Source organism: Lissotriton helveticus, chromosome 11 (genome assembly GCF_964261635.1).
Source record: "Lissotriton helveticus chromosome 11, aLisHel1.1, whole genome shotgun sequence".
NCBI classification, from domain to species: domain Eukaryota; kingdom Metazoa; phylum Chordata; class Amphibia; order Caudata; family Salamandridae; genus Lissotriton; species Lissotriton helveticus.
The window spans coordinates 269,538,678-269,565,719 of NC_136072.1; the positions used below are offsets into that span (position 1 = coordinate 269,538,678).

The following is a 27,042-nucleotide window of genomic DNA, read 5'->3' on the forward strand; positions in this document are numbered from 1 at the left end:
GCTGACAGCCACGTTGTGGGTCTGCTACCGTGACAGGAAGACCCACTAACAGTACCTTTCAGAGATGCAGATCGTCAATGACCTCTCGTTGTCACACCCGTTGCAGGTCGATCTCCTTTCTAATGGGACCAGGAGAGCGGACGTTGGTGTCTGGTGCGGAGGTGCAAAGCGCAGGGGTGCGGTGTGTGGTATCCTCAAGTTGCGGTGCGAGCAGCCGCTCGGTGGCGGTGTCAGATGGCGGTGTCTGTGACACCAGGGTCGCGGTGAAAGATGAAGGCGGTGCTAGCCAGGGTGCAGGAGCGGCATCGCTGAAGCGCGGTCGTTGGCTGACAACTGGAGTCGATGGCACCGGCGTCGGTAGGCCAAGGCTGCGGTGCGGGCTGAGGGCGGTGCGTCGTGTAACTATGAGCGGTGCCCTCGAACCATGGTGCAAGCAGCGGCGTAGAGTCCAGCGTGGAGCAACGTCGTAGGGGATACCAAGGCGTCGTCGTGGTGCGGAGCAAGCAGCGGCTAGGTGGCGGCTTCAGCAGGCGTCGTTGGTGAGACCAGGGTCGTGGTGCGGCGTTGCCCTCTGCGGTGCCTTCAGGTCACGGAGTCGGCAGCAGCGTCGTAGACAGCGTCGAGCTTGAAGTCTTTTCTGTTCCTGAGACTTATTGAACAGGAGGCAAGCTCTACCTCAAGTCATTGGAGATACTCAGCACAAGTAGAGAAAGTTCAGTCCAGTCCTTTCACTGCTCAAGGCAGAAGCAGCAGCAGCAGCAGGCAAACCCAACAAAGCAACAACACAGCAAAGGGGCAGTACTCCTGGCAGCTCTTTCAGCTCTTCCTCTCGACAGGCTGCTTTGATTCCAGCGAGTTCTAACGTCTTGGGGTCTGGGCCCCGATATTTATACCAGCAATTCCTTTGTCCTCTGAGCACTTTGTTTACAAGACTCCTGCTTTTCCTTTGCCAGTGTAGGTCAGGGACATCAGACGCACCACAGGAGGTGGAGCTAGCATTGTGGGAGGCAGGCACAGCCCTATTCAGACCCAGGTGCTACTCCTCCCACCCATCTATGTGCAGATGTGTCTATTCAGCCCTGCGCTGACTCACCCTGTCTCCTGGAGGGTTGTATGTCATTACATTGCACACGAATACCACGCCTACCATTACAACGCGTGTATTACAACGCGTGTATTACAACGTAGTATTACTACGTAATGTCAATGACCACGACATGCCATTACATCGCAAAATTTTACCACGAGTATGCCTTTACCATGCATGCCATTACAATACAAAGGTCTGCGTGTTAAAGCTATACGGGTGGTTACATTTTGCAAGGTAAGTGACAACCCTACCCCTACACACCCCTCCTCCGACAACCCAGTCCTCTCCCTACAATAACACTACACTAACCTAAAACACTACACAACACTACCCTAACACACTACACTATACAAACACTACCCTAAATTCTAAAACACTACACAAACACTACCCTAAACCACTACACAAACAGTACAACACTACCCTAAACCACTACACAAACACTACAACACTACCCACACCACCCCACCCCTTCACTACTCCTAACCCTAAAACACTACCCTAAACTACTACCCACACTACTCTCACCCTTACGCTACCCTAAAACCTAAGACACTACAACACTACTCCCATCCCTACATTACCCCTAACCCTCAAACACTTCGACACTACCCTACCCTAAACCACTACCCACAATACTCCCACCCCTACACTACCCTAAACCCTACAACACTATGACAACACTACTCTCACCCCTACACTACCTCTAACCCTATAACACTACGATAATACCCTACCCTAAACCACTACCCACACTACTACCACCCCTACACTACCCTAAAACCTAAGACACTACAACACTACCAACAACTCCCACCCATACACTACCCCTAACCCTAAAACACTACGACACAACACTACCCTAAACCACTACCCCCACCCCAAGCACAATCAGCCTTACCTCTTTCCTCTCCAGCATTGCCGTCTCTGCTCCCGGTTCCTGCTTCCAGGGGCAGTGCACGTCGTCATGAGGAAACAGCCTCAGTTTCCTCACAATGACATAGATAGCCATTACATCGCATGCATTGTAAAAGCACATATGATGTAATGGCACGAGTAGTGATGGTGCACGTAGTAATGGCTACGCGTAGTTACATCGCATGAGTTTTAATGCATGTGATGTAATGGTGCGCGGAGTAAAATCTGCGTTGTGATGGCTGTTCCCCCTAATGGAGTCTCCCCCAGCCCCTGTCACTCACAATCCAGACAGACAATACACAACCTCGCAGATGCAGGCTGGATGGTTAGGCAAGAAAATACCTACTTTCTAAAAGTGGTATTTTCAAACACAGAATGTTAAAACCAACTTCACTAAAAGATGTATTTTATCATTCGGAGTTCAGGCATACTAAATTTGAATTTCTACCATGTTCCCCGAGTCAGTTAGGGTTATAGGATGTTATAATCAAACTGCCCACTCTGGCCTCTGAGGAACAGGTAGCCGTCACTCAAGTAGCACCCCCAAATCTTTGGGGGTGTCTTCCTGGGCACAAGTATAAGCTGCGGATTAATCAGCTAAATTCAAATGAAACGATTCTTTTCAACTTTCCATATGGATCAGGCTGTGCATGATCAATGTCAATTAATGTTGTTTAAACTAGAACAGGTAGCCTTGCAATAGTGAAAAACTAAGTAGGCTGTGATTCACTATCAGGACAGGCCACATACACCAGGGCATGTCCTACTTATCACATACAATGCACCCTGCCCATGGCGGTACCTTTCGCCTAGCTTAGGGGCGATTCACATGTAAAAAAAGGGAAGGTTTAGGAACTTGCAAGTGTGTGCACTAGCCAAGTCGACATGGCAGCTCCAGGCTGCGCACAGGCTCTGCGATGGCAGGCCACAGTTACACTTTACGGGCTGTTTGCGTGGGTGGCACAATCCAGTGCTGCAGCCAACCAACAGCATTTGATTCAGAGGCCCTGGCACTCGCAGTGCACTTTACTACGGACTGACACAAATCAAATAGGCCAATCATGGAAACACCAATCCATAACACATTTTATACAGGAGCACCTGCACTTTACCACTGGTCAGCAGTGAGGAAAGTGTGCAGAATGATTACACCAGCAAAAACAGAGTCAAAAACAGGAGGTGAGAAAGCAAAAAGTCAGGGGAAACACGCCAAAAGATGCTAAGTCTAACACCCTAAAATCCATTTGTTTATGTACAGAGATTGTCACTAACTAAACAACTTAATATTGAGAAAAGGTACATGCACACTTCATAGTGCTCTACATGTAAACATACTACTACAGCCATCCCTATTCCCATAAGTATACCTCAGAGGCAAATATAAAACATTCATACATGAAGAGATCGAATTAGGAAGTTAAGAATCTCTAAAGAGAGAATAAATAGAACAATGGAGTATACGAGAACTTGGATGAAAGAGAAAGAATAAAATTATGAAAAAGATGGAAAAAAGGAATAGAAAGAATGATGGGAGAGAGGAAGAAAAGAGGGACAGAAAAGGGAGGAAAGAAGAATTGATGGAATTTGAAGAAGCAATCAAGAAAGCAGATGACAGGGATAGAAATGTAGAAAGGGGAAAGAGAAAAGAAAGAAGGGTAGAGAGGACCACAGGAATGAAAGAAAAATAAATGAAGGCAACAAAGAAAAAATAAAAACGGAACAAAGGAGAGAAGGAAATGATATCGGGAATAAAGAGGAGAAGGAACACTAAAAAAAGGAAAAGGAGCAAAATAAAAAACAATAGGAAATAAGGAAAAAAGCTAAGGGGAATGAAAATGGACAGAGTAGAAGAGAAATAAGATAGCAAAGGCAAGATGGAAGGAAGGACAGAAGGAAATAAAGAAAAAGTGAAGAAAGTGTGAGAGCAAGCAAAAGCAAGAAAGTCGGAAGAAACAAAAGAAAAAGAAAAAAAACAAGGGAGAAAGAATGTAAACAAAGGGCCAGAAAGACAAAGATGAAGAGAAAGAAAAAGAAAAAGATAAATGGGGAGAGGAAAGAAGAATCAAAGAAAAAAAGCAAGAGAACTTAAAATGAATGAAAAAGAATTAAAGAAACCGATGGAAGAAAAGAGAATAGAAGACAAAATAAAGGAATGTAAATACATTGCAACAACTCCAAATATTTTACTGCCTGTGACTTTAAGGAAACAATTCCCATTGAAACTGGTCATCACGCATGCAATATATTTACTGTGATGGTTTTTGAACAGTGTGCTCTGAGGCATGTATTAACTGTTTACGTAAAGCTTATCAGCGAAACTTTATTTTAACAGGACCCATTTTCTGGCCTCAAAGCTACATTTCTTGAAATGCAGTAACCGGCATCAAGCTACTCCAACATAGACTGATCGACTTGTTGGAGACTCTTAATCTAAAGGCTGGGTCCAGAATTTCTTAAAAGTTTAAAATAGTTGAAAGTTTTACCACTACAATGACGGACTTAGTGTAACTCAACCATAACCACCACAATGCCACTATATATGACCTTAATTTTTGATTATTTTATTCCACTGGTGTTCTTGGGGGTGTTTTGGAAGGGCTCCAGAGAACAGGAAAATAGTGACCATATGAAAATGTTCACAAAGCAGCAAAGAACGGCCAGGGTACAGATCGACACTGAGGTGTAAAGATGTATTACCTAGGTTGTTAGCAAGGTCAGCGAAGGTATACCAGGGTAGTTGTTTTTGAGTCGCCTCATCAACATTTTATTGCATACGCACATTATTCTAATTTACTTAGTACTAAAACCGGAAGTTTGGTTCCAAAGCCTAGTTTGCAAGTTCTGTTTTCTAGAAGACCGTAAGTCCAAAGATTGCTATGCCTTTATATTATTTGACCCAAAAAGTCTAGTCCCTAGTGATAGAATTTTGATATCTTTATCAAAGATGGATTTGACATGAGATTCTAAACTCAAAAAACAAAAGAAAAAAGGTCCTGCATTGCAATACACAAGTTCGCTCTCAGTGGAAGAGGATTAGTGTTGCTTCAGAGGGGGGGTTCATGGTGAACACCAGTCAGATTCCAAACTCAAAGAATTGTCCTCTTATTCACTGAAAGTGCAGGAATCTGTTCCCGAGAAGACTCTACAGACTATAATGGGAATTTAGAGTGACTTTCAGAAACAAAGAAGGCAAACAAGTCTATATAAAAAGATATAGTAACTCAAATTAACAAGTTACATTTCATGACATCCGGTGAATATTTAGTTGCAGTACTGCAATCTGAAAAAAATAATTTGTTCATAGAACTGCTGATGTGAATATAATTATGGAATTACAGTACATACAAAAACACATGCAAATGTACAGACAATAGTATGCACTGCATGTGCATCGATATGGAAACCATGTTTTTAATCAATGAGCACAAATAAAAATGATGTATACATATCTGTGCAAGGCAATCTTACGCGCATACTAAAATAATAACAAAAATATATTAACCTGAAGGTTGAGCTGTTCAGTTGCAGCACAAAGTCTTTGTAGAACATTTAGTGCAGGATTACTTCCATCCATGTTCTCCGAATTAAAATAGCGTTCCACAAATTTATGCGCCTGCTCCTTTATCCAACCTCTAATTTTTTCACTACAGAAAGATGAAAATTATTAGCAATAAGTAAATCCAAGAAGTAAAAAAGAACACTTGTAATGTAAGGTATATTTGCGGAGCACTGTTTGTCACCTGTGAGAGTATCCAGGTACTGAAGAGCATCCAGGCGCTTCTATTCACATTTAAATAAGACAGCTTGTCAACTCAGATACACCAAGTATCAACAATTTTTGTGTCTTGAATGTTTTTCTGTTACTTGCATAGAGGGAAAAGTATTCAATTTTTGACCATTAATGTACACTTTCAGCTTGTCACTTCAAATGGTTTCTACAACGTACTGCAGTGACATCACATTTGTAAAGAGCAAGTTACTTAACTTCGGTAAAACATTTTCTGGTAGAGACTATATAATCACAGATTGTGTACTTTAGAATGTTTGCTTGGCACCAGACTAGGTTCGATATTTCTTGAGCAGTACCTCTGTGTGCTGGTAGAATGCACACATGGAGGTGTGTTAGATGCGACATGCACAATGCCTATAGGTGCCACATCAGTCGGTTGACATCAGTTCCTTTTGTGAAAAATGTGGTGCCCATAGATGCGGACCCACATGAGAATGGTTGTGACAGACGTCAAGGACAGGCACCGTAAGTGCTAAAGCAGTAGTGGCAGCCTTAGATCTCTTGGACTGAGTCCTCAAGTCTTGTAGAGGCTGCTTCTTCGCCATTGTGTAGATTTTAATGCAGATGCGATCCATCGAGAGATGGTCCTCTTCTGAAATGCCTTAATATTCATGGTCTTCTTCTGAAATGCCTTAATATTCATTGTTCCAGTAAATCCAATGAAACATTGATCATCTAGTCAGTGTTCCCTGATGTGAGTGATCGATATAAAATCCAAGAGTTCTCTTTGGAGCCAACCGATGGAACCTCTTCTCTTAAGGAAGGTAAAGGGGGGCAAATAACATCAGAAGGGTGATCACCTGACTGACATGAAAAGGAGTCACAATCTTAGGGAGAAAGTAGGCATACCTTCGGAGAACCAGTTTGTCATGGTAGAAGGTAGTCTATGAATGGTGAACTGAAAGAGCCTGAAGCCTGCTCACCCTCCCGGCCAATGTAATGTTCACCAACAAGACAGTTTAAAATGTCAACAGCCTTAGAGGGCAGCGATGCATGGGTTCAAAGGGAGACCACATCAGGTAGATCAAAACTATATTCAAATACCACTGCGGCTTAATGAAAGGTGAAGGCAAGAACGTGCTGCAAACCTGGTGACTTAAATAGAGAAGACTGATCCAGCAATTGCAAAAAAGCTGAAATAGCTGACACATACCCTTTAATAGTACTCCGAGCAAGGCCTTGCTGGGCCAACTTTAACAATACCTCTGACAGTTTGGCATGAAGTGGGTTAAAGTGCTTGTCTAAATACCAAGCCCCAAACTTCTTTCAATAGTAGGTGTATACCGATATTGTCGAGTAATGCATGGCTGCCAGAATAACAACAACCTCGAAAGGAAGATCGAAAATGCTCAACTGTTGCTGCTCAGTCTTCAAGCATGAAGGAGTGTGCGTAGGTTGATATGCAGGACGTGGCCCTGCTGTTGCGACAGAAGACCCTCCCCAAGGGGCAGCCTGATTGAAGAACAGATTCTTATGTCCAGGTGCTAAGGATTGCATACTCTCTGTGCCCAGTCTGGAGCCAATAGGATGACTTGCGCTCAGCCGGGCCTGATCGAGTAGTATCAGCAGAAAGGGGTACAAGAGACCAATGTTCCACTCCAAGAGAAACGAGTCTCAGAGCAAGAGCAGCTTGGGAAATTTCAATGCGCAAATTGCAAATTTCACTGCGTGCTCTCAGCGGTAGAAAATAGATGTACCCAGGTATGAGAAAGCGCCTCTTTTGACACAGCCCCCACTTTTTGCCTGGAAAATGATGTTTCGATTGTAATGCACAGGGTCCCTGTGAACCAGGTTCCATGTGCCAGTGCTTCTTCCCTAAAACTGCACTACGATTGGCAACTTCAGCCCCCTCGAACTTCCTAGTAAATGGTACCCTTGGTACCTAGGGCATGGGAACCGAAGGTCCCCTAGGGACCCCTCACCAAGGCCATGCCACTGCAGCGTGCATGTCTTAGTGCAGTGAAAAACAACAAAGTCAACATGGCGCACTGCCATGTTGCCATGCCAACCAGCTCTGCCTAAGGTATTGGTATGTCACCCCTCTAACAGACCTTACAAGCGCTAAGGCAGGGCACACTACATCTCAGGTGTGGGCATATCTGCATGAACAGATATACCCCTACGATATTTAAGTCTATTCCTTAATATCCTAAGTACCAGGGAAGCCATAGGGAGTACATGGGCTGGAAACTCAACAACTCGAGTTCCCCAGCACCATGATGGCTTCACTGAACCCAGGAGTGTTTGGTATCAAACAACTCCTTTTAATAAACCCACACTGATGCTGGTGTGGGATTTATTAAAATGTGTACCCAGTGGGCACCTCAGAGCGCCCGGTTCAAACCCCCACTTTTTGCAGGATAACCAGCTGGAAAACTTAATAGGAGGTGTGCCCTCCCTCCGCCAACCCCACTCCTCAGGGGCTGGAGATGAAGTAAAGCCCACTTTTCAGTGCCCTCCATTTTGAAGATAATGGGACTTATCCAATCAGGGCTAGGGCTATGCCCCCTCCCACAGGAGGGAGGTATAATAGTGGGTGCAGACACCCCATATAAGGAACCCATTGGTCCCTACCTGTTACTCCACTGTCTAATGCCTGAAATCTAGTATTTAGGTGGCACCCCAAGACACTGAAATCAGATATAGACTACGTACGAAAAAGAGCTGTGCAGCAGCAAAGACTGAATACACCAATTGACTTGGCCCCAGCACTACCGGCCGGTCTACAGACCTGAAAGACCCTGCTGAAGAAGAGCGACTCCCCACAGAGCAGCGACCTCCAGAACCCTGGGAGGACTGCCTGCCTTCAAAAAAAGACTCCTGATCTTTCATGGCCAGCGAACATGTCTAGAAGAAACCACCTGCAAAGAAGAAGAACTGTGCCCCGAGGAACCATGAACTATCCTCCGGATCCACCTCTGCACCAGACGCCCACGGTCCGAGTCTAGGTGGTCAGCCGATCCTTTGAAGGTTCCCCAGCGTGTCTGAGTCCACCGTGGCTGAAACTTGTCAGACTCCTATTCGACATCTCCAGCCTCAACTTGAAGACTCCCTCTTACCACAAACTGCCCAGTAAGAATTTTCCGATGCCTAAGGTCACCCCTGCACTTGAAGCACCGGGCCTTGAAGACCTCCACCTTCAGTGTCCTAACGTCCATTAACATCTCTACTTACCTGGGCAGCTGTGGGTTTCCTTCATCCGGCCTCCTGTCCTGAGGCCTGCAGCCTTTCTTCCCCCACTGGTTAACATTTGAAAATGTTTTAAAGTTCCACTGCAGAAAGGGATTTTGTCACATTTTGAGGAGTAAAACCCTCCCTTAGAATACCGCTGCTGAAATTGTAGCTGCTGTTGTGCAACTAAAAGCCAGACACTTGAAGCAGGTTAGTTCCTCTAGAGCTTTGGAAATTTGTTGCTGGAAACATGTTAAGTGCCACTGCAGACAGACACTTAATCATTTGTTCCCCAAGAGGTGCTGGGAGCCTCCAGAAAGAAGCAGTTGAAATTCAATCAGACACCATGGAACTGCTGGCCGGGTACTCTATCCCCAGGGGTTGCCCTAAAGCCCTGAAGGAAGCTTTCAAAAGTTGCCAAACTTTTTTCTTTGCTCTCTCCTTAAAACATGATAGAAATGGCTCAAACACAATTGGCCCAATTTACTTGCAATTCCCTGGTAAAGTGGTACTATATGTGCCCAGTCTGACTGCGCTCCTCATTGTGACACCCACTTAAGGAGCCTTTTGCAAGAAAGTGCCCTATTTTAGCTCAACTGCTGATATACTTTGAGTGTGCCATGGGTTCCAGACAAAAAGGTCTCCTGGGCCTATGGTCTTTCCCTAAAACTGCATTAAGACAAGACCCAATTGGCACTCTTTGATCACAGGTCATATCCTTGTAAATGGTACCACAGGTAGGGCTGCAGCACTTTCTGTGCCACCTTTAGAGGCTATATATAGGGATGCTGGTAATTGCAGTCCACCATCTTTCCCCCAATGAGGAGGATGCATTTAACATTCAAAAGGGACTGCAGCAAGGAGTCAGGAGGGGAGCACAGGCATCTGAAGAGGGACGAATCCCGAAACGCGTCATGCCTTACGAATCTCTGTTCACAATTACCTTCCACTGCCCGCTGAGTTCCTCGTTTTCTTCCTGGTGGAGGCGACTGTTTTCTGATATTTATTGTGAGGCCACAGCGCAATGGAGGTAACCCGCCCTAACGAGCAAAGCACCTTTCGTGGCACACTGGAGGAGTATCGCGGTAGCGATGGTGTGCTTGGAGCGCTGCAAGCCACGGGAGGGCGTATACTGGGCCCTGTTGGGTCTGCGACTACGCGGTGTAGCCCGGAGTATTGCCACAGACTCACCGTATTTGCCCGCAACGGAGGCTGCAGAAGGCGTTGGGCATTGGGGTGAATTGTTACAGCCCCAAGCGGAACTTTTCCGAATCCTGGCAGCCTGTCCAAACATCCCACCACTAGGGATGCTGGTAATTACAGTCCACCATCTTTCCCCCAATGAGGAGGATGCATTCAACATTCAAAAGGGACTGCAGCAAGGAGTCAGGAGGGGAGCACAGGCATCTGAAGACGGACAAATCCCGAAACGCGTCATGCCTTACGAATCTCTGTTCACAATTACCTTGCACTGCGTTATAGATAGATAGATAGATAGATCTATCTATCACTCCAAACTCCTCCCAACAAAAGAAGAGCAGAGGCCACACCGGGGAAAATCTTTGGAAGCAGCTTTATTCGTTTTGGTATGGTGAATGCATTTTGGCATTAGTAGCCTTCCTCAGCGCCCAAGATGTAATGCAAGGTTTCCCCAGTTCGTGATTCTGCCGCCCACTTGATAACATGGTTCGGCTCCGCCCCCTAATCAAAAGAAGCACCACCTGTTGCAGTTCTTCGTGTGGTGATGGACTGCAAGGCCCAGAATCCTTTGCCCGGTTCCAGTTAGGTAGCGTTTTGAAGATTTTCACACAGTGGTGTAGGGGGAATACAATTATGCGAACCTGTGAGCCCAACTTGCATTCTTGAAACAAATAGAGTTCTCCCTCGGGTCCCCGTAACGCTTTAGCCAGCTCGGTGCATAACAAAGTGAAGTCGACATAGCCCACATTCCTGTGTGCTATGCCTACAACCCACTGCCCTGGCATAGATCAGTCACCCCTCTAGCTGGGTGCACTATACCAGTGGTCAAGGTACAGGGGCATGAGCCCTGTACCCCTACAGCATCCAAGTCCATACGTAGACAATGTAAGTGCAGTGCTGCCATTAAGAGTATAAGATGCTGGGAGTTTGTTATTACAAACTCCACAGCATCATAATGGCCTTACTGAAAATTGGGAAGTTTGGTATCCAACTTCTCAGCACATTAAACCCATGCTGATGCCAGTGTGGTATTCTAAGAAAAAAGTACACAGACAGCATATTAGAGATGCCCCCAGGAAATCGACCCAACACTAGTGTCCAGGCTGAGTAGCTGCTCGCCAGCTGCCACCACCAGACATGTTTCTGGACCCCTGGGTCGAGAGCCTGCTGCTCTCAGGGGTCTGAAACAATGCACATCCTGGTTCCAGACAAAACCTGGGGGAGGGGCTAAGCCTCCTCCCCAGGATGGGCAGGGACCACTAACAGGAAGCTTCAAAGGCTCGCCACCTTGTGAGCTTCCAGAAGCCTTTGCTGCTTCCAGCAGCTGGCACCAGTGGTTTTGACCCTCCATTTAGGCAGGAGATCGGTAGGAATAGCAAGAGAGGAAGGGAGGTGTGCTATTTTTTTCCAACCCCACCTCTCAGGTGGGGGAAGCTAGGATAAGAACTCTCAGGCCCTGCCATCTTGCAGATATGGGGGGGGGAGGGACCCAGCCAACCAGAGTGAGGCGTATGCTACCGGAGGGTGGCATAATAGGGGATGTACCCACCCCAAGGACAGGACCCATTGGTCCCAACCTTTACTTACATGTAACGCCCCTAAATCTAGTATTTAGGGGCAACCCTGAATCTTGCCGCCTCAGACCAGAACCAACCAAGAAGAGCTGAAGGACCGAAGAGCCGTGCTGAAACTAAGAAGAGGACGCCGCCAATTGACTTGGTCCCAGCCCTACCGGCCTTTCCCTACCTCGAACCTGCTCCAGAGAAATCCTGGTGAGTTGTGTAGCCAGGAGCCACAAGAACCAGAAGGACCTTCCAAGCCAAAGACTTTGTCTCCCGTGAGCACCGGATTTGCTCACCCACAGACTCTGGCCAAATACGTGACACTGCACCAGACACCTACAGCCCGAGTTTGAGTGGCCCAACAACACGAGGAGGTCTCCCCAGTGATCCCAACCTGAGATCTGGTGATCTCTGACCTGCCTCGAATCTCCAAGCAAAGCCTGCAGCCTCTTTCTGGATGATCCCCCCCGGACCGCAACCGGAGCTGGTAAAGAAAACCGACACCTAAAGACACCCCTGCACCTGAGGTCCCACGACCTTGGGTGGCCCATCCAGGCATCCCAACTTATCTCTCCAACCGGTGGTCACCTCCAGAAGATCTTAGTCCCCGAACCTGCAGTCTTTGTTGAAACCGGAGAATCCTTATTGAAATCAACAGGGCATCCGCCGCCCAACCAGCACCCAGCACCCAGCCGCCCATGCATCTCTGCGGGTGTACTTTGGGTGCTAATTAGGATCCCCCTTCCAACCTTGTGGCATGCTCCTGAGCAGCCACCAACCGGAGCCCCCCTATTGGATAACATTGGGCATCAGCACTCTGCACCTTGCCGCCCTAGTGCTTTGAGAGTGCATCCTTGACTCTGGGGAACCTGGTTCAAACCCCAGAATACCAACTCCCACAAACTTGTACTTACCTGTAAACCGATAACTCAGTTTCCTTCCATAGGACTGCATTGGCTGCTTTTTCTGGAATAGTTTTTCAAGTGGGGGTTGCAAATAACTAAAAACTGCTTTACTTAACTTTTCTCTAGGAAATGTCCCAGTGTGATATCTAGGCTTATCACAAGGAGTAGAAAAAGTAATCCACAAAGCAATCTGTAAAGTAATCAAATGTAATCTAACATTAATTTCCACTGTATTGAAAGCATTTACAAAGCTGTAACAAAGTCCTTTTCATTCAACTTGCCTGTATTGTTTAACCTGCCTTGAAAAGTTACATTTACACTTACATATACCAGCACCGCTTGGCTCCAGAAAATAACTAACTAAATAATATTTTTATACAATTGGTCTGAGTGGAGTCTTTGAGCGTGTGACATTATTTGCCGATTGAGTGTGTACATCAAATGCTTAACACTACCCTCTGATAAAGCCTTACTTCTTGCCCACACTAACACAAATGGAGAGAAAGGTGCTATCTACTTTTACCTCTGCCTACCTTTGGGGTTCCAGAGGACTCTGTGCACACTATACCTCATTTTGGTATAGTATATACAGAGCAAGCTTCCTACTCCTTTTAAACGCCTTAAGCATGCAATTGCAGCCTGTGTGTGCAGTGGCCAAATCTTCCTTCCCCAGTGTTAGCCCTAAATAGCCCAGAGGGCAGGGTGCAGTGTATTTAATGTTGGATATGTACTTGTAAGTTTCACATGCCGTGGCAGTGAAAAACACCTAAACTAGTTTTTAATACTACTGAATGGCCAACATCTCCCATAGGTTAACATTGGAGTAACCTTAATACATTTAGTAAGCTGTAACTTCCAATTGGGAGCAGGTGGACCAGTTCAGTTTTATGTCTAAAGAATTGTGATCACAAGCCCCCTTTAATGGCAAAGTTGAATTTTGTCCTAACCGTTTGGTGCCTGCAGCCTGATCCTGGGTCACGTGACTAGGTGTAGCTGGCAGTTTGTCTTTGTGTATTGCTCCCAGACAGTGAGACACAGGAAGATAGGTGTTGGCAAAATAGGCAACTAAGTTAACCAATGAGAGGATCCTTCACCTACCACACTTGCACATCACCAAGGTCCTACCTGAGCACTCTCACAAAGAGATTTGTCAATAGTCTTTTGTGACCCCAGACAAGTTGGTGGAATGCGATGCCTGACACTTCAGTAGGTGGAAATCACTAGAAGCTTGCACAATAAATCAATCAGTAGATTTGTAGAGCAATACTGGTCAACCGTGTGGGTATCTAGGCACTTCAAAGTAGGGAACGCATACAAAGATGTTACTTTCCCAGTAAGCATCTGTTCTTGGAATGTAGAGCTATAGAGTCACATGCTTTGCATACTGCTGCCATCTAGTGTAGGGTCCAGATGTTTGCAAGTCGTTTTTCTTCTAAGAAGTCTTTCTAGTCATGAGGTAGGCGACTCCTCCTTTCAGTGATATTGATCATGGGCATCAACTCCATTGTTAGAATGTTTTCCCCACAGAGGATGAGAAAAGAGTTAGCAAAGGTAGAATGTAAATGTCCTGGAGAATGGGCCTGAAAGCTCGGACTAGGAAGGCTTTGAGGCGGATGCTGCGGGGGTGGATGTGGACTGGCTGCGCCGTTGTCCCCTGTTACCGCTGCGACAGTAACCACGTTCGCCACCGCGCTGAATGTTAGTCTGCAGCCCGTGGCTGATAGGACGTGTGGGAGCACCCCTTCCGTGGCCATGAAAGGAGCGCTGGGCAGAAGATTGCTGGCGTGGGGCCGACAGGCCCAAGGACTTGGCCGTAGCCCTGGAGTCCTTAAAGCGTTCCAGCGCATGGTCTGCCTTGCCACCGAAGAGGTGGCTGCCATCGAACGGCATGTCCATTAGGGTGTTTTGGACATCGGCCGAAAAGTTGGCGGACCTCAGCCAGGCGTGGCAGCGAACCGCCACAGACGTTGAAATCGCTCTTCCTAGCGAGTCCGCGGTATCCAGCCCACATCTGATAAGAGTACCACGCTGCGTCCCTTCCCTCTGCAAGGGCTTGCGCGAGTTTTGCCCGGGCTCCCTCCGGGCACTCAGGCAGCACTGCCGTAAACGTATCCCACAGAGAGTGGGTGTAACAGCCCAAGAGGCACGCAGTGTTGACTGACCGCAACCCCAAACTAGGGGAGGAGGACATCTTTCTGAACTGTTCATACCTCTTGGATTCCCAATCTGGTGGTGCCGTCAGGAATGCGGATTGGGAGGCAGAGGCCTGGATAACCAGACTCTTGGGGGTGGGGTGGGTGGACAAGAAACTAGGGTCGCCCGGAGCTGGGCGTGGCACCTAGCGACATACCTATCTACAGGAGGGCCTGTAGTGGGCCTGGACCAAGTGCCCAACAGGACGTCTGTGAGAGCCTCATTAAACGGCAGTAGAGGCTCTGGGGAGCTTACCTGCGGTTTAAGGACCTCTGAGAGGATGTTGGACCTCACTGTTGCGATGGGGAGCTCAAGAGCCAAGGCCTTGGCTGCCCTCATCAGCACCACACTATAAGCTGCCCCCTCCTCCGTAGCCAAAACCAGTGTCTGGGGAGGTATCCAGGCCACTGGCTTCCCCTAGTTCCTGTATCCAGTCCTCATATGACTGCCACTCACGTGCCAGGGGGTCCCCAGTCTTCCTCGTCGTCCATGTGCCGAAATTCAGGAATAAAGGATGGACCCAGATCCTCGAACAATTGCTCTTCGGCGGGCGCCGAATGCGGCGTCGAGCGACGCTGGATCCGGACCGAGGGTTGAACCAGGGACGGCGTCGTCCGAGGACGGCGCCGGGGGTGACACTCTAGGGGTCAACGCCGTCTGGGTCGTAAGGTGGACCAGCGGCGACCCAAATCCGGAACCGGATCCAGTGGGGCCTTGCGGCGTCGGGACCAAAGTCACCGACGGCGCCGAAGCACCCGGCTCGGTTGGGCTCCCAGTCGGGTCCGCTGGGCCCGAAGGCGCCGCGGAACCCGATGGAGGAGAGAGTGACCTCATGGCCATGAGGAAGGCATCGATCTCCTCTGGCGTCGCGTTCTGCCCAGGGACCGGCGGGTATGGAGCAGGCCGCGACGCCTGCGGCTCCGGCAGAGCCGCGTGGGCGGTGTCACTCGAACCCCCGGCCGAGTCACGTGAGCGTTGGGGGAGTCAGAAGAGCTATGTCGCCTCTTCGACTTCTTGTGCCTCTTACCTGAGGACTTGGATCCCGACGAGTGGTGTCGACCTGCCGAGCTGTGATGACTCCGGCCCCGCGACCGGTCCCTAGACCTCCTTCCGGACCGGGACCGCCAGCTAGAGGGGTGACTGAGGTATGCCAGGGCAGTGTGTTGTGGGCATGGCACACAGGGATGTGTGCCATGTCCACTCTGTGGTTTGTTCTGCACCAATCAAGACAAAAGGAAGGGACTAGAGGCGTTTTCCCACTCAAATGGAGTGGGGAGGTCCAACATAGAGGATGCCTCACCGAGAGCAATAGATAAAGGGGATTTCTATGAAGTTCCTCAGTGAAACACTGTAGCGGTTTGGAGAAGCCAAGTGGTTGAAACTCACTCTTCCCTAGAGAGGGTAGTAGTGGAGATCCATTTGTTGGATCATAATGCCCTCACACCCCCTTTCAGGTGTCATGCTTCATCATCTGGGCTGCTCCTCGTTGGGGAGGTGGTACAATCCCCAACGGGCTCCCTAAAAAGTGGCTCTTTGTCGGAGATCTTCTATCCAACTGCCGTATGGTGAAGTGTGGGTGTGGGGGCTACTGGTGTAGATGCTATGATGTGGGATAAAATAGGGCTGGGAGTACCTAGTACGGACAAACTATATTCTGGGGGTCTCCTGTCCTAATTAAAAGCAATGTAACAAGGCGTTATCACGTCCACTGTGCGTGTCTCCCTGCTCTTGTTAACGTGTGTTGGTCAACATGTTTCTCGCTAACGGTGTGTTAACCCTGCGATTCTTCAGGACCTAGAAATGTGATCTATCTACAAAAGGTTGTAACTGGTAAACAAAAAAAGGGTTATATTAAGTCATGGATAGTACTTATACCCTAAGTCTTCTTGACCTGCCTGGATCTACCTGTAGGAGAGAAAAAGGCATTTAAGGGAAGAAACCATTTGTTTACTGACAACAACATTTGTCCAATGGTGACTCCAAAGCATGCTACTTCTAATCTGGTGTGTTCGCTCACTGGCGGACAAAAGCACAACCAATTTTTTAAAAATACAGGTGATCTTCCACAGTGAACTAAGGTGAATCATGACCCTGTGGAGAGTATAGAACAGAAAAATTACTTTGTTGCACGGTGGACTCACCCACTCTTAGTGGTCCCCAGGCATCAACAGTGCCCGGTGTATCCTAACACATGGCTCAACTCCTGTATAAGAAAGAAGGTAGTGTGGGTAAGAAAAGGCTGTAACGCTATGTACATCATATTGAGCAAGATCGTGAAGGGACAGTTGTCTGTAGTTGCATCTGCTAACAGTTGTCTGTAGTTACACTCTGCTAACATCTTAAATCCATAGATCAGAAGGCATTTTTTGGTCATACAGGTATACCTCACAGTTTGTAGGTGGATGCATAGTCATACGCAGGACTGGTCTGTGTGGGACATGTAATGTCTGGCATTTACGTCGGTTTCTTTTATCTCGCTGGCCCCTTAACCAGTTCAAACTCTAAATAAATTGCAGGGAGCTAGATGCTTGAATTTATACACCTCCTGTCTTGTGTCAGTAATTAGTAGGTCACACACCTGATGTAGCCTCTACCTCTAGCTGCTTGTCAGAAACGGGGCTTGAATTGCCAGGTTCCCTATCTTCTCAGCAGTGGTAAAAATTATTTCTTGTAGGTCACACAATCATAGTTAATTCGATCGTGTTTCCTCCGTATCATGCTGCCTAGTGGTCGCTAACGGCAACCAGCGTGCTGTTTAACGATCGCGCTTTCGCCGGTGATAGTTTCCGTGTGCTCTTTCTATTGATATTCGCTAAAGGAATGTGTAGGTAATATATATCGCAGCGCGGGTATTGTTGCTTGAAGGTGGGACATGTAATGTCTGGCATTTACGTAGGTTTCTTTTATCTCGCTGGCCCCTTAACCAGTTTAAACTCTAAATAAATTGCCGGGAGAGAGCAGTTCCAGTCAGAGCTAAGCGTGTGGTCTGTAGGCGCCCTAGCAGGGGGGGTGTGTGTGCGTTAGTTGCCTGCGGCTGGGTCTAGGAACTTTACAGCTAATGTAAAGGCGATATCGGTTAAATTTAAACGGGGAGGTCGGAAAAGCCGACAGGTGGTCTGTACTCACATGCGATGTTACATCTTGGCGTCCTACGATCTACCCTCCTCCACCGGGTCCTGGGCGATAACCTGGTGGCCCGTGGAGATTTCTTATGGAGTATTGTTCGTCATGTGATCAGTCACATGATTCGTTATGGGCGTGGCTTTGGTGGTTAATCATCCAAACTGGGATCGTGTTGTGTATCCCTGGCGGCCATTATTGAGAGGTAGTTTGTGTTATGGCTGGAGCAGTGAACGCGGCTGGTAGTGCGACTTTCTCTGGCCAGTTTCACTGATGCATAGGTGCCTTTTACTCAGTGGTGTATAAAGTTGAAGTTAAAAATACCATTCGGACGGGTATAACTGCCATTCTAATAGTGTACTTCTTTGGCTCTTGCTGCCAATAGTGAGGACGAGTGACAGTTAGGGGAGTAATATTGGTCATGTGAGGTGTTACATGGTACATTGTGGGCGTGGCAACAATTTGTCAGTATGTTGGTGAAGTGCCCTAGGCTGTGTATCCCATTCGGCGGCCATTCCTGAGAGGTGGTTTCGTGCCGTGGTAGGGAGCTGTGGCTCCTCTCGGTGTGCATCATGATGCAGCGGGTGAAGGTTATAGTAATGGCCATATTTGGAATAGGGATAAATTACAGATGCCTTACTCCTTATGGGTATCTAATTGTTATAGTACTGGATTGAATCTTGTGTGTGGCCGCAAGGGGGGAGCAGAGACAGATCCCTGGAGAATAAGGGGTCTCGCTAAACTTTTTTAGTGAGGGGTATACAATGTAACATTTAGAGGGCACGCCATGGTATATCCTTACTCAGCCCAGATGATGAAGCATGACACCTGAAAGGGTGTGTGAGGGTATTGTGATCCAACACATGGATCTCCATCTCCACAACTACCCTCTCTAGGGAAGAGTGAGATCCAACCACTTGGCTTCTCCAAACCGCTACAGTGTTTCACTGAGGAACTTCATAGAAAACCCCTTTTTGTATTGTTCTGCACCAAGACACTCAGCCTACAAAGGAAGTGTGTGTGTGTCAGGGTACAGGGCCCCTGAGGGTGGCACAATAAGTGCTGCAGCCCTTAGGGGTCTTCTCTGGTCATAGTGCCATTTACCAGGGACCCTATGGCCAGAGATGCCAATTGGGTTTGTTTTTGGGGAAGAAACACAGGCCCTGGGTACTTGATTGGCAGGGACCCAGGGCACACCAAGGAAAAGTGCATCAGATATCAGGCAAAAAGTGTGTGTGTGTGTGGGGGGGGGATAGGGGCGGGTTAATGCAACACTTCCCTACACACGTCCCAAAGAAAACATGGGAACCACTCAAGGAAAAAAATCCTGCATCAGAGAACATAAGGACCTGTGGTTAGAACCATAGACGGCTTAACAATCAGCCAAAAATACACATTTGCTAAAAGGGCTGAACCAGAAGCCAACAGAAGAGAGGGGCCAACCAAGGGACCACAAAGGCACGGCAACCCACACAGAACATACAAACGGGCCACTCAAAACACCAGATTCCAGAGAGCAGGTGGGATAATGCCTCCCATCAACTCCCGGAGGACCAACAAGTCAGCCTACGGAAGGGGGGGGGGGCTGAGTCCCGCAAGGAGACACTGAATAGCGGAGTCCGCATGAGGGTTCAACAAAAGGACCCCATCAAAGGGAAAGTCAACCAAACGCTCCATAATATTCTCAGGAAAAACAGCATCCCGAAGCCAAGCGTGGTGACGTAGGGCTACTGAAGTGGCCATAGCACGGCTGAGAGCATCAGCAATATCCAAAGCCGTACGAAGAATAAATGCAGCCAACTCTCGACCGTCCAACACATGGTGCTGTAGATCAGCATGGACATCCTCAGGGGGGACATGAGAAAGAAGGGACTCCACAGAATCCCACAGGCAGGAGGCAGCCCTGTCCAACACACAAAGTGTTGAGCACCCGCAAAGCAGCACTAGATGAGGTGAAGATGTTACGCCCCCATGAATCCAACCAACGGGCCTCTAGAGACGGAGGAAACCATACCACAGGCAAGGACTTTAAAGCAGTCCGCAAAAGAGAGTCCTGAGTAGAAGGAAAGGCAGACTGGGTCGTGCGGAGCAGGACGGTGGTGATGCCGGAGCGGCTGAGGCACCGGATCACCCATGAGAGGACGCCCCCAAGCCCCCAAAAGAGAGTTGTGGAGCGACGCTTCGAAAGGAAGGAACAGCTCCCGTCCACCAGAGCTCTGGTGGAGAACTTCCAAGAGAATGGGGTGACAGGCTCATCCATTCACAAAATGCCAGCGGCAGTGGAAATAGCTCGAACGAAGGCAACACTGGCCTCCGTAGGGCGTTGTGGGGGAGAAAGCAATTCCTCCGGTGGCGACGGCTGCAAACTGGGCCGTCCGTCCCCATTTCCAGCCAGAGGTGGGAGCGGCCAGCCCCGGAAAGGGGGGGATCCACTGACGAGTGAGGGACCTGAGGAACCCTCAGGGAAGGCTGAGAAACCAGTGGAGGAACCAACAGTGAACTGCAGAAAAGAGGATCTGAGGACTGAGGCTGTGGGACAGCGCAGAGCCCTCCCTGGAAGACGCTGGTGAAAAAGCAACAATGCGGCGCCCTGTCTCCGAAGAAGAGACAAGGAAATGACAAACCTCCGGAGAGGAAGGAACCACTGGAGACGAATCAAGGACCAGACGCCGGCATGGCACCATGGAGTCAGCCACAGGCGCCAATTCGACGTTGATCAGCGCTGGAGTGGACACAGGAGGCGCCGAGTCGACTACCACCACGTGCTCCCTAAAAGAATGGGGCGGGGTCGGAGCCAGTTCGGCTAAGGAACAGTGCTGGGAATGCGCCGGCTCGACCTCACACGGGGCAGCGCCCGCGTAGAGAACCGAGATGGACTCGGGAAAGCACCCCAGGCCCCGGCCTCCACCCACGGCACCGCCGGGGAGGAAAGCCTACGGCGCTGGCCCGGCATCTGGCGAGACAGCCGCCCGCTCAGAGGGCCAAGGGGCACTCGGGGGCGAGCTCCTGCACACCACAGGGATCCCCATAGGGATTTGCGACGAGACAGGGACGCCGTGGGTCGAAGAGGGGTGCCCTGCAGGACTGCACATCATTGACACCACCCTCCTACAATCGGATGCCGAACTTTTCGGCACCAGGGCCGAAGCTGCCGGCGACTCCGTGGAAGGCCCCGCGCGAGGCAAGGGATCTGAGGACGGCACAGGAGGTGGAGGAGGGGGCCACAGAAGCCTGCAGAGCCGCAGCGTTGGCGGTCATTTGGGCCCTAGTCACCCAGACGCCTGGGAGCGGTGGGTAGGGGGGGCGACAGACAAGGGCGCACATCCAATGGGGAGCACGCACCCTCCGCCGAACAAGGACAGGGCCTCAGAGACAAGCTGCAGGACCTACCAGTCGGCGAGCGACGCCCTTGGGGTCGTGGCAAAGGCGATGTTGCAGGCGGAATCGGCGGCTCCTGGCTTCCGAGGCAGGGGACGGATGATGGGACAACACCGACCTGGAGACGTGGGATGACAGCAGTTTTATCTAGCGCTCCCGCTGTGACTTCGGTTTGAGGTGCTGATAGGCATTGCAGTCCTTCGAGTCCTGGTGCTGCCCAAACACCACATACAAATCGGGTGAGGGTCCATAGCCGATATCTGATGTGCATAAGAGGTACAAGTCTTCAAGCCCTAAGGGATTCGCACACTGTTACTCTAGGCAAAGCGTGAAAAAGAAGGCCTGAAAACATGTCAAGACACGATCCGAATCAGCGTTGCATGCGGAAAAGAGGAAAACTGATGTTGGCGCGCCGGTGTGGGGCTTATGTGACCTTGCTGACGTCACACCCATGGATGACGTCCGGGCGGAGTCACGTGGTACCGCTTGGCAGCGTGCAGAGATGCTGTGGCAAAGAAAACTTTTCCGGATCCAGTCTTACGCCTGGGGATAATTCTGCCTTAAGGAATCTGCGGCTAGTAGTCTATCAGATAGAGCAATACTGTGACAGTTTGCAATAAAAGACAAGTGGGACTCAGCAATAAAGCACTAATGGCACAACCCTAACAGCTCAAAATAGGAACAGGCAAATGTTACCTGGGGCCAATAAATTAGAGATGAGCAAAAAATAAAGTATATCTTGTATACATTACACATTAGAAATGCCAGAGAAATAGTGATAGATTTGTAGAATTGGGCCCAACTGTGAATTTAAGCTTAGCGAAGACTAAAAGCTTCTACATTCAAAAGTAACACACTCAAACATTTTGGCAAAATGTTGTCTATTTCAGAATAGTGCAAGGACACCTGTGACTATGTATGCATTACTTAATAATCTTGGGCATTGAGTAAGATATGCGTTCGTAAAGATAATCTGTCTTTCAATTTTCTGAAGATTTTAATTAGACAAATAGGAAATCTGTAGGGATTTACTCACCGGTTGTTGGATATTGTGTCTTTTGAGGCAGCTCTAGCAAGGCCACTTCCTCCTGCTGTCCTTGCTGGTTCAATGTTGTTGCTGTTCGACTGCGTACTTAATCTTCCCCAAGTTTTTGGATTCAAGCTTGCCAGAAATGAAGATTTAGGCGATTGTGTGGTTGTAGGGCTTTTTGCTTGAAAAACAAAAGGCAGTAAAAAAAAAAAAAGTAAAGTCACTTCATATAAATTATTAAAACTGCACAAGAGATGAGAACATTTTATGCACTAACAATGATTTCATGCAAAATATTTGTTTGGGTTTATTTAAGGATTTTATTAGAAATTTCGTATTTTCTCAAAAAGCAATATATTAGTACTGACACCCTATGTGGCTTACATGATGCTTATACAGGGAACCACTTCAGTGCACTGCATAGGGGCAAGTAGGCACTAAATAAACCTTGCAATACAATAAAGCATTCCCAGTATTAAAGCTGCACATAATATCATGGTCTTACCTCACACTTCGCAACGAATAGTGACAAATGAGTGGTAGTGATGAATAAGAATAGAACATCTCATTGCATGTATTTCAGATCTTATTTAAATGGACTATTATATGCAAGCTAATATACTGCAGGATACATCTAAAAGCAAGGACCAGGCTGGGAGAAGGAGTTTGCTAAGGAGGAGCGTGTCAGAGGGCAACAGTGACGTGTTAAACCTTTGCCGGGAAGGTAAGCCACGCAGGTCTCAGACCATCCGTGAGTGCCTTCAGGGCCGATTTGAAAACAGAAAGAGAAGGATTCTACGTTACGTTTACTGGGCAGGGCCTCATCAGTGGAGAATGATTACTAAATTAAAAGTCCTAACTCTAGATGGAGCACCTGATTAAGAGTGAAAAGGTGCCTGAGGTTTGAAGAGCAAAGTACTTGTGCTGGAGATGGTGTGGGAAAGTGGCATCTACCATCTTGAACAAAAGGATGATTAATGCTCTGTTTTGAGTGGAAAACCAACGGAACTGAGTGTAGCAAAGGGGAGCAGAAGTGTTCCTTGGCAGGGTGAAAAGAGTCCAGGTTGCAAAGTTGAGGGAGTGGAAGTGTACCATGAGAAGGAGAGAGAGTCAGTCACATAAGTCTGTCAGGGTAGAGGATGAAGGAAAATGATTTATTTCATACTTTGAGCAGACTAGTAAACAGCAGGACGCCTAGTGTTCAATAGCTGTGAGAAACCAGAATGTCTCCTGTGTGCTGGTAGTTGACACGATCCCCCACCCTAGCTGCATCTCAGTCCAGAAACTAGATCACATATGGGCACAGTCCTGGCGAGGACACCAGTTTTCCTCCTTTTTCACCACACCCTCATATGTAGAAATGTGGCTGACAAAATTAGTGTAATAGCTGGTATCGTGCAAATCCTACTGGGAAAAGTAAAAATTCCAGAGCCTAGTCTACAGAAAAGGGGCAGCTAGGCGTGTGGAATTGGCAGTGTATCTACAAGAAAGAGCACTATTGAAAGTAATTTCTTCTTCTGATGGCTTTATCTTCCCATCGAGTCCTGGGGTAACTTTTCATTAGTACCAAAACAGTTCAGATGGGTCAGCACTTCAACGGCCTTTTTCATTATTGTACGGAACAACACCACACTACTTCTGGCATTGGCCATCCAGTGGGGAATTTCATATCCAGTTCTGGGAAAGCACCCAGGCCACTAACTGAGAAAAGGCCTTGGAGTTCACCCTCATATGGGCAAAGCTCTAAAGGGTCCATGTCAGTTACAGATAGGTTGTGTATCCTCCTACTATTCCACACAAGCCTTTGTGCACGATCTGTTCTGTGGCACGAGTGCAGGGTCTGGCACCACTGGGGTCATGTACGTCAGAGGAACTGGAGATGGCACCAGTAGAAGCAGACCGTCCAAGGCATAAGTGGCTGTGGCATCGAGTAACGTAATGGTGGATCAAATGAGTTGAGTCAGCACTGGACCAGAGTGGACGGATGCAGAGTTGTGTCAAAACCACTGCCATGAACATTGGGAAGCAGTCTGGAGTCATGGGTCCAGTAAGTGTGCCGGATGGCATTGATGCAATAACAGAGGGAGTACATGGTGTTGAAAAATGCTGCTGGATCCAAAAGCACAGGGAAGGCTGCAACCTGCGTTGGGAACATGATGTGTGGGGGCTCTGGTGCCGAAGTATCCAGGAGTTATCCAAGGATGATAGTAGCGGGTAGATTGGACCTGAGGTGGCTCCAGGGCAGGGTCCAGTGGAGTCACCAGAGCGGGCCACTCGAAAGGGGAATCACAGGCTTCGAGGCAACCAACTCCAGTTCAGATGATGAAGATCCTGTGGGAGACAGAGGATGTTGAGGTGGCTTACCTTTTGTGTGCTACCTATGTTTCTTCCTCTCCAACCCCCCCAAACCTCACCCACCCAACAGGAATGGCTGATAAGCTGAGGTCTGGAATTTCCTCCCTCAAATTGAGACTAGAATATCTTCAGAGCATATTTGGCTGTTCTAAGCAAGAGGACACTGATGTGCAGTAATCATTTAACCTAAAAGGCTTCAGGTCAATAGATACCTGCATGGGCACCCAAGCCTTTGAGCAAACCACAAGGACCTGGAAAATGGACAGCCAATCCCAATTCCTGAAATAGGTTGGAACACTTCTGAATAGCTGATCCAGTCAGTTGCAGGCTTCGTTAAAGTTTTCAGTAGGAAATAATCTAGGTAGATGTAAGAAAGTGGCTCTTTATATACTGGACAAAAGTAAGGTACAGTGTGTGTAGAGTCCCCAGTTTCGAGAGACATGGCAGAGGTTAAAGTTCGATATAACCTTACTCTCTAAAGTGGTAGTTTGGTCGAGCAGTAAGGCAGCATCAGAGGACAGTGTAAAGCATTTGTTGTACACACTCAGTCAGCAAATGGTCTCACACACTCAAGAACTGAACTCTAGGCCAATTGTTTTGTATAAAAAATAATAGTTTTATTTTAGAACCAACAAGGTATCAAAATATACTTTTCTCAATATGAGTGACTTTAAGTAATTACTTTGCAAATAGGCAATAGACTTTGTAAGTACAATAGCTACAGTGGTTGCAATATCCAACACAATTTCAAACACAATGTGACATTGAGCTCAATGGGAATTTCGAGATAAACGCAATTGATTACTGTATAGATTACTTTTCTAACCACAGCACTGGATCTTGGATTCAGTCCCGGGACATGAGCTGTAAACAGTTAAGTAAAGGCGTTTTGGTTGCAGTTGTGATTTTTAAAGAATATAAATGTATTTTCAAAGTTGACACTTCGAAACTTTTCAGTGAAAACCAAGCAATCTTATCCTATGGGAGGAAATTCAAGTTACTGGTAAGTATACTTATAAATTTCTTTTATGGTTCAGTACTGGGCCAAAAGGAGCAGAACTGGCTTCTCTCCTGATCACAGGTGAGTAACTCTGAATTCGTTATTCGGCTGATTTTAGATGAATATTTTAAAGTTTCAAAACTCCACACTTAGAAGAATTTTCAATTGAAATCAGTCAATATTATCCTATGGAAGGAAAATGAGTTATCGGCTTTTAGGTAAGTACTCGACTGGTAGAGTTAAGGTTCTGGGCATAGACTCAGGGTTCTCCCAGGGTCGGAAAGGTACAGTAGATACACCCTCAGCAGCATAGGGGCAGCCGGGTGCAGAGAGAGTAGGCCCAATGCAATCATATGGAGGGTAGGGGGCCTTTGGTTGGTGGCTGCAAGCAAGCAGGCCACGTGGCTGTGGGAGCTGAGCTCCTGGTCACTTACTCCGGGCAAGTGGGGAAGTAGAGTGGGGTAGTAGTTGCAATTCCAGTGGCACTCGGGCGGCTGGGTGCAGGGTGCCTTTGAGCCGTCGGGCGCTCAATATTATCCAATGGGAAAGTTAATAAGTGAACAAAGGCTGCAGGCTCGGGGACGGAGAGTCTTCAGGTGCGACCACCACTTCGTGAGGTAAGTTGGGATCTTGGCGAAGAGGTAGGCACCCCAAACGAAGGCACAGGGGGCCGCGAGGCCCAGAGTGCATGGGTGTCTTTTGGCATCTGGAAATCTTATCCTCAGCTGGTCGTGGTTGGAGGGGTCCCTGGTTCTGAGGCTGCAGGCGTCGTCTGGGTCGCCGAGGAGGGTCTTTGGGCACTGGACTCCGGATCACAATCGCCGGGGGACGTCCTCGTGGTCTTGGGTCACTCACGCACTGGCCGGGCTTGGCGGGTGCAGAGTGTGCTGGATTCGCGGTTCCTGGCTGTCAACAGGGGTATTGCTGTTGAGCAGAACCACTGCTCGTGGGAGTCCCAGTCTTTTGGAAGGTTCAAGGCAGGCAGGTCCTCCGGGGTCTTCGAGGTTGCTGTCCGCAGGAGACGCTGGAGTTTCGCAAGAGCAAGTTCAACGATCAACAGGCCTGTAGGGTTCTGGGACCGAGTCAGTTGGTGTCGTCCTCTTGTTAGCAGCTGCATGGCAGTTCTTCTTGTTTCTTGTTCTTCTTCTTGTTGCAAATCGGGATCTGAGGAAGGTTCAGGGTGCCCCTAAATACTAAATTTAGGGGTGTTACAGGTAGGGCAAGGGCAGGGACCAATGGGTCTCTCACCTAGGGTGGGCACACCACCTAGCCTGCTCCTCTCCTGTGGGAGGGGAGCAGGAGCCTAGCTGTGATTGGGCAGAGCTCCCCA

At 48.2% G+C, this 27,042-nt stretch overlaps 1 protein-coding gene across 11 annotated transcripts in view; it reads right to left on the minus strand.

Annotated features, from left to right (window-relative positions):
* Nucleotides 1–27,042, minus strand: part of TRIP12 (thyroid hormone receptor interactor 12) — a 1,008,257-nt gene that overhangs the window by 379,759 nt on the left and 601,456 nt on the right. For all 11 annotated transcript variants that reach the window (XM_078668151.1, XM_078668159.1, XM_078668158.1 and 8 more), the window contains 2 exons: nucleotides 22,364–22,538; nucleotides 5,511–5,652 (listed from right to left, as the gene is read on the minus strand). In XM_078668151.1, coding sequence (XP_078524277.1) covers nucleotides 5,511–5,652; nucleotides 22,364–22,538 — 317 coding nt within the window. The remainder of the gene's footprint in view (nucleotides 1–5,510; nucleotides 5,653–22,363; nucleotides 22,539–27,042) is intronic.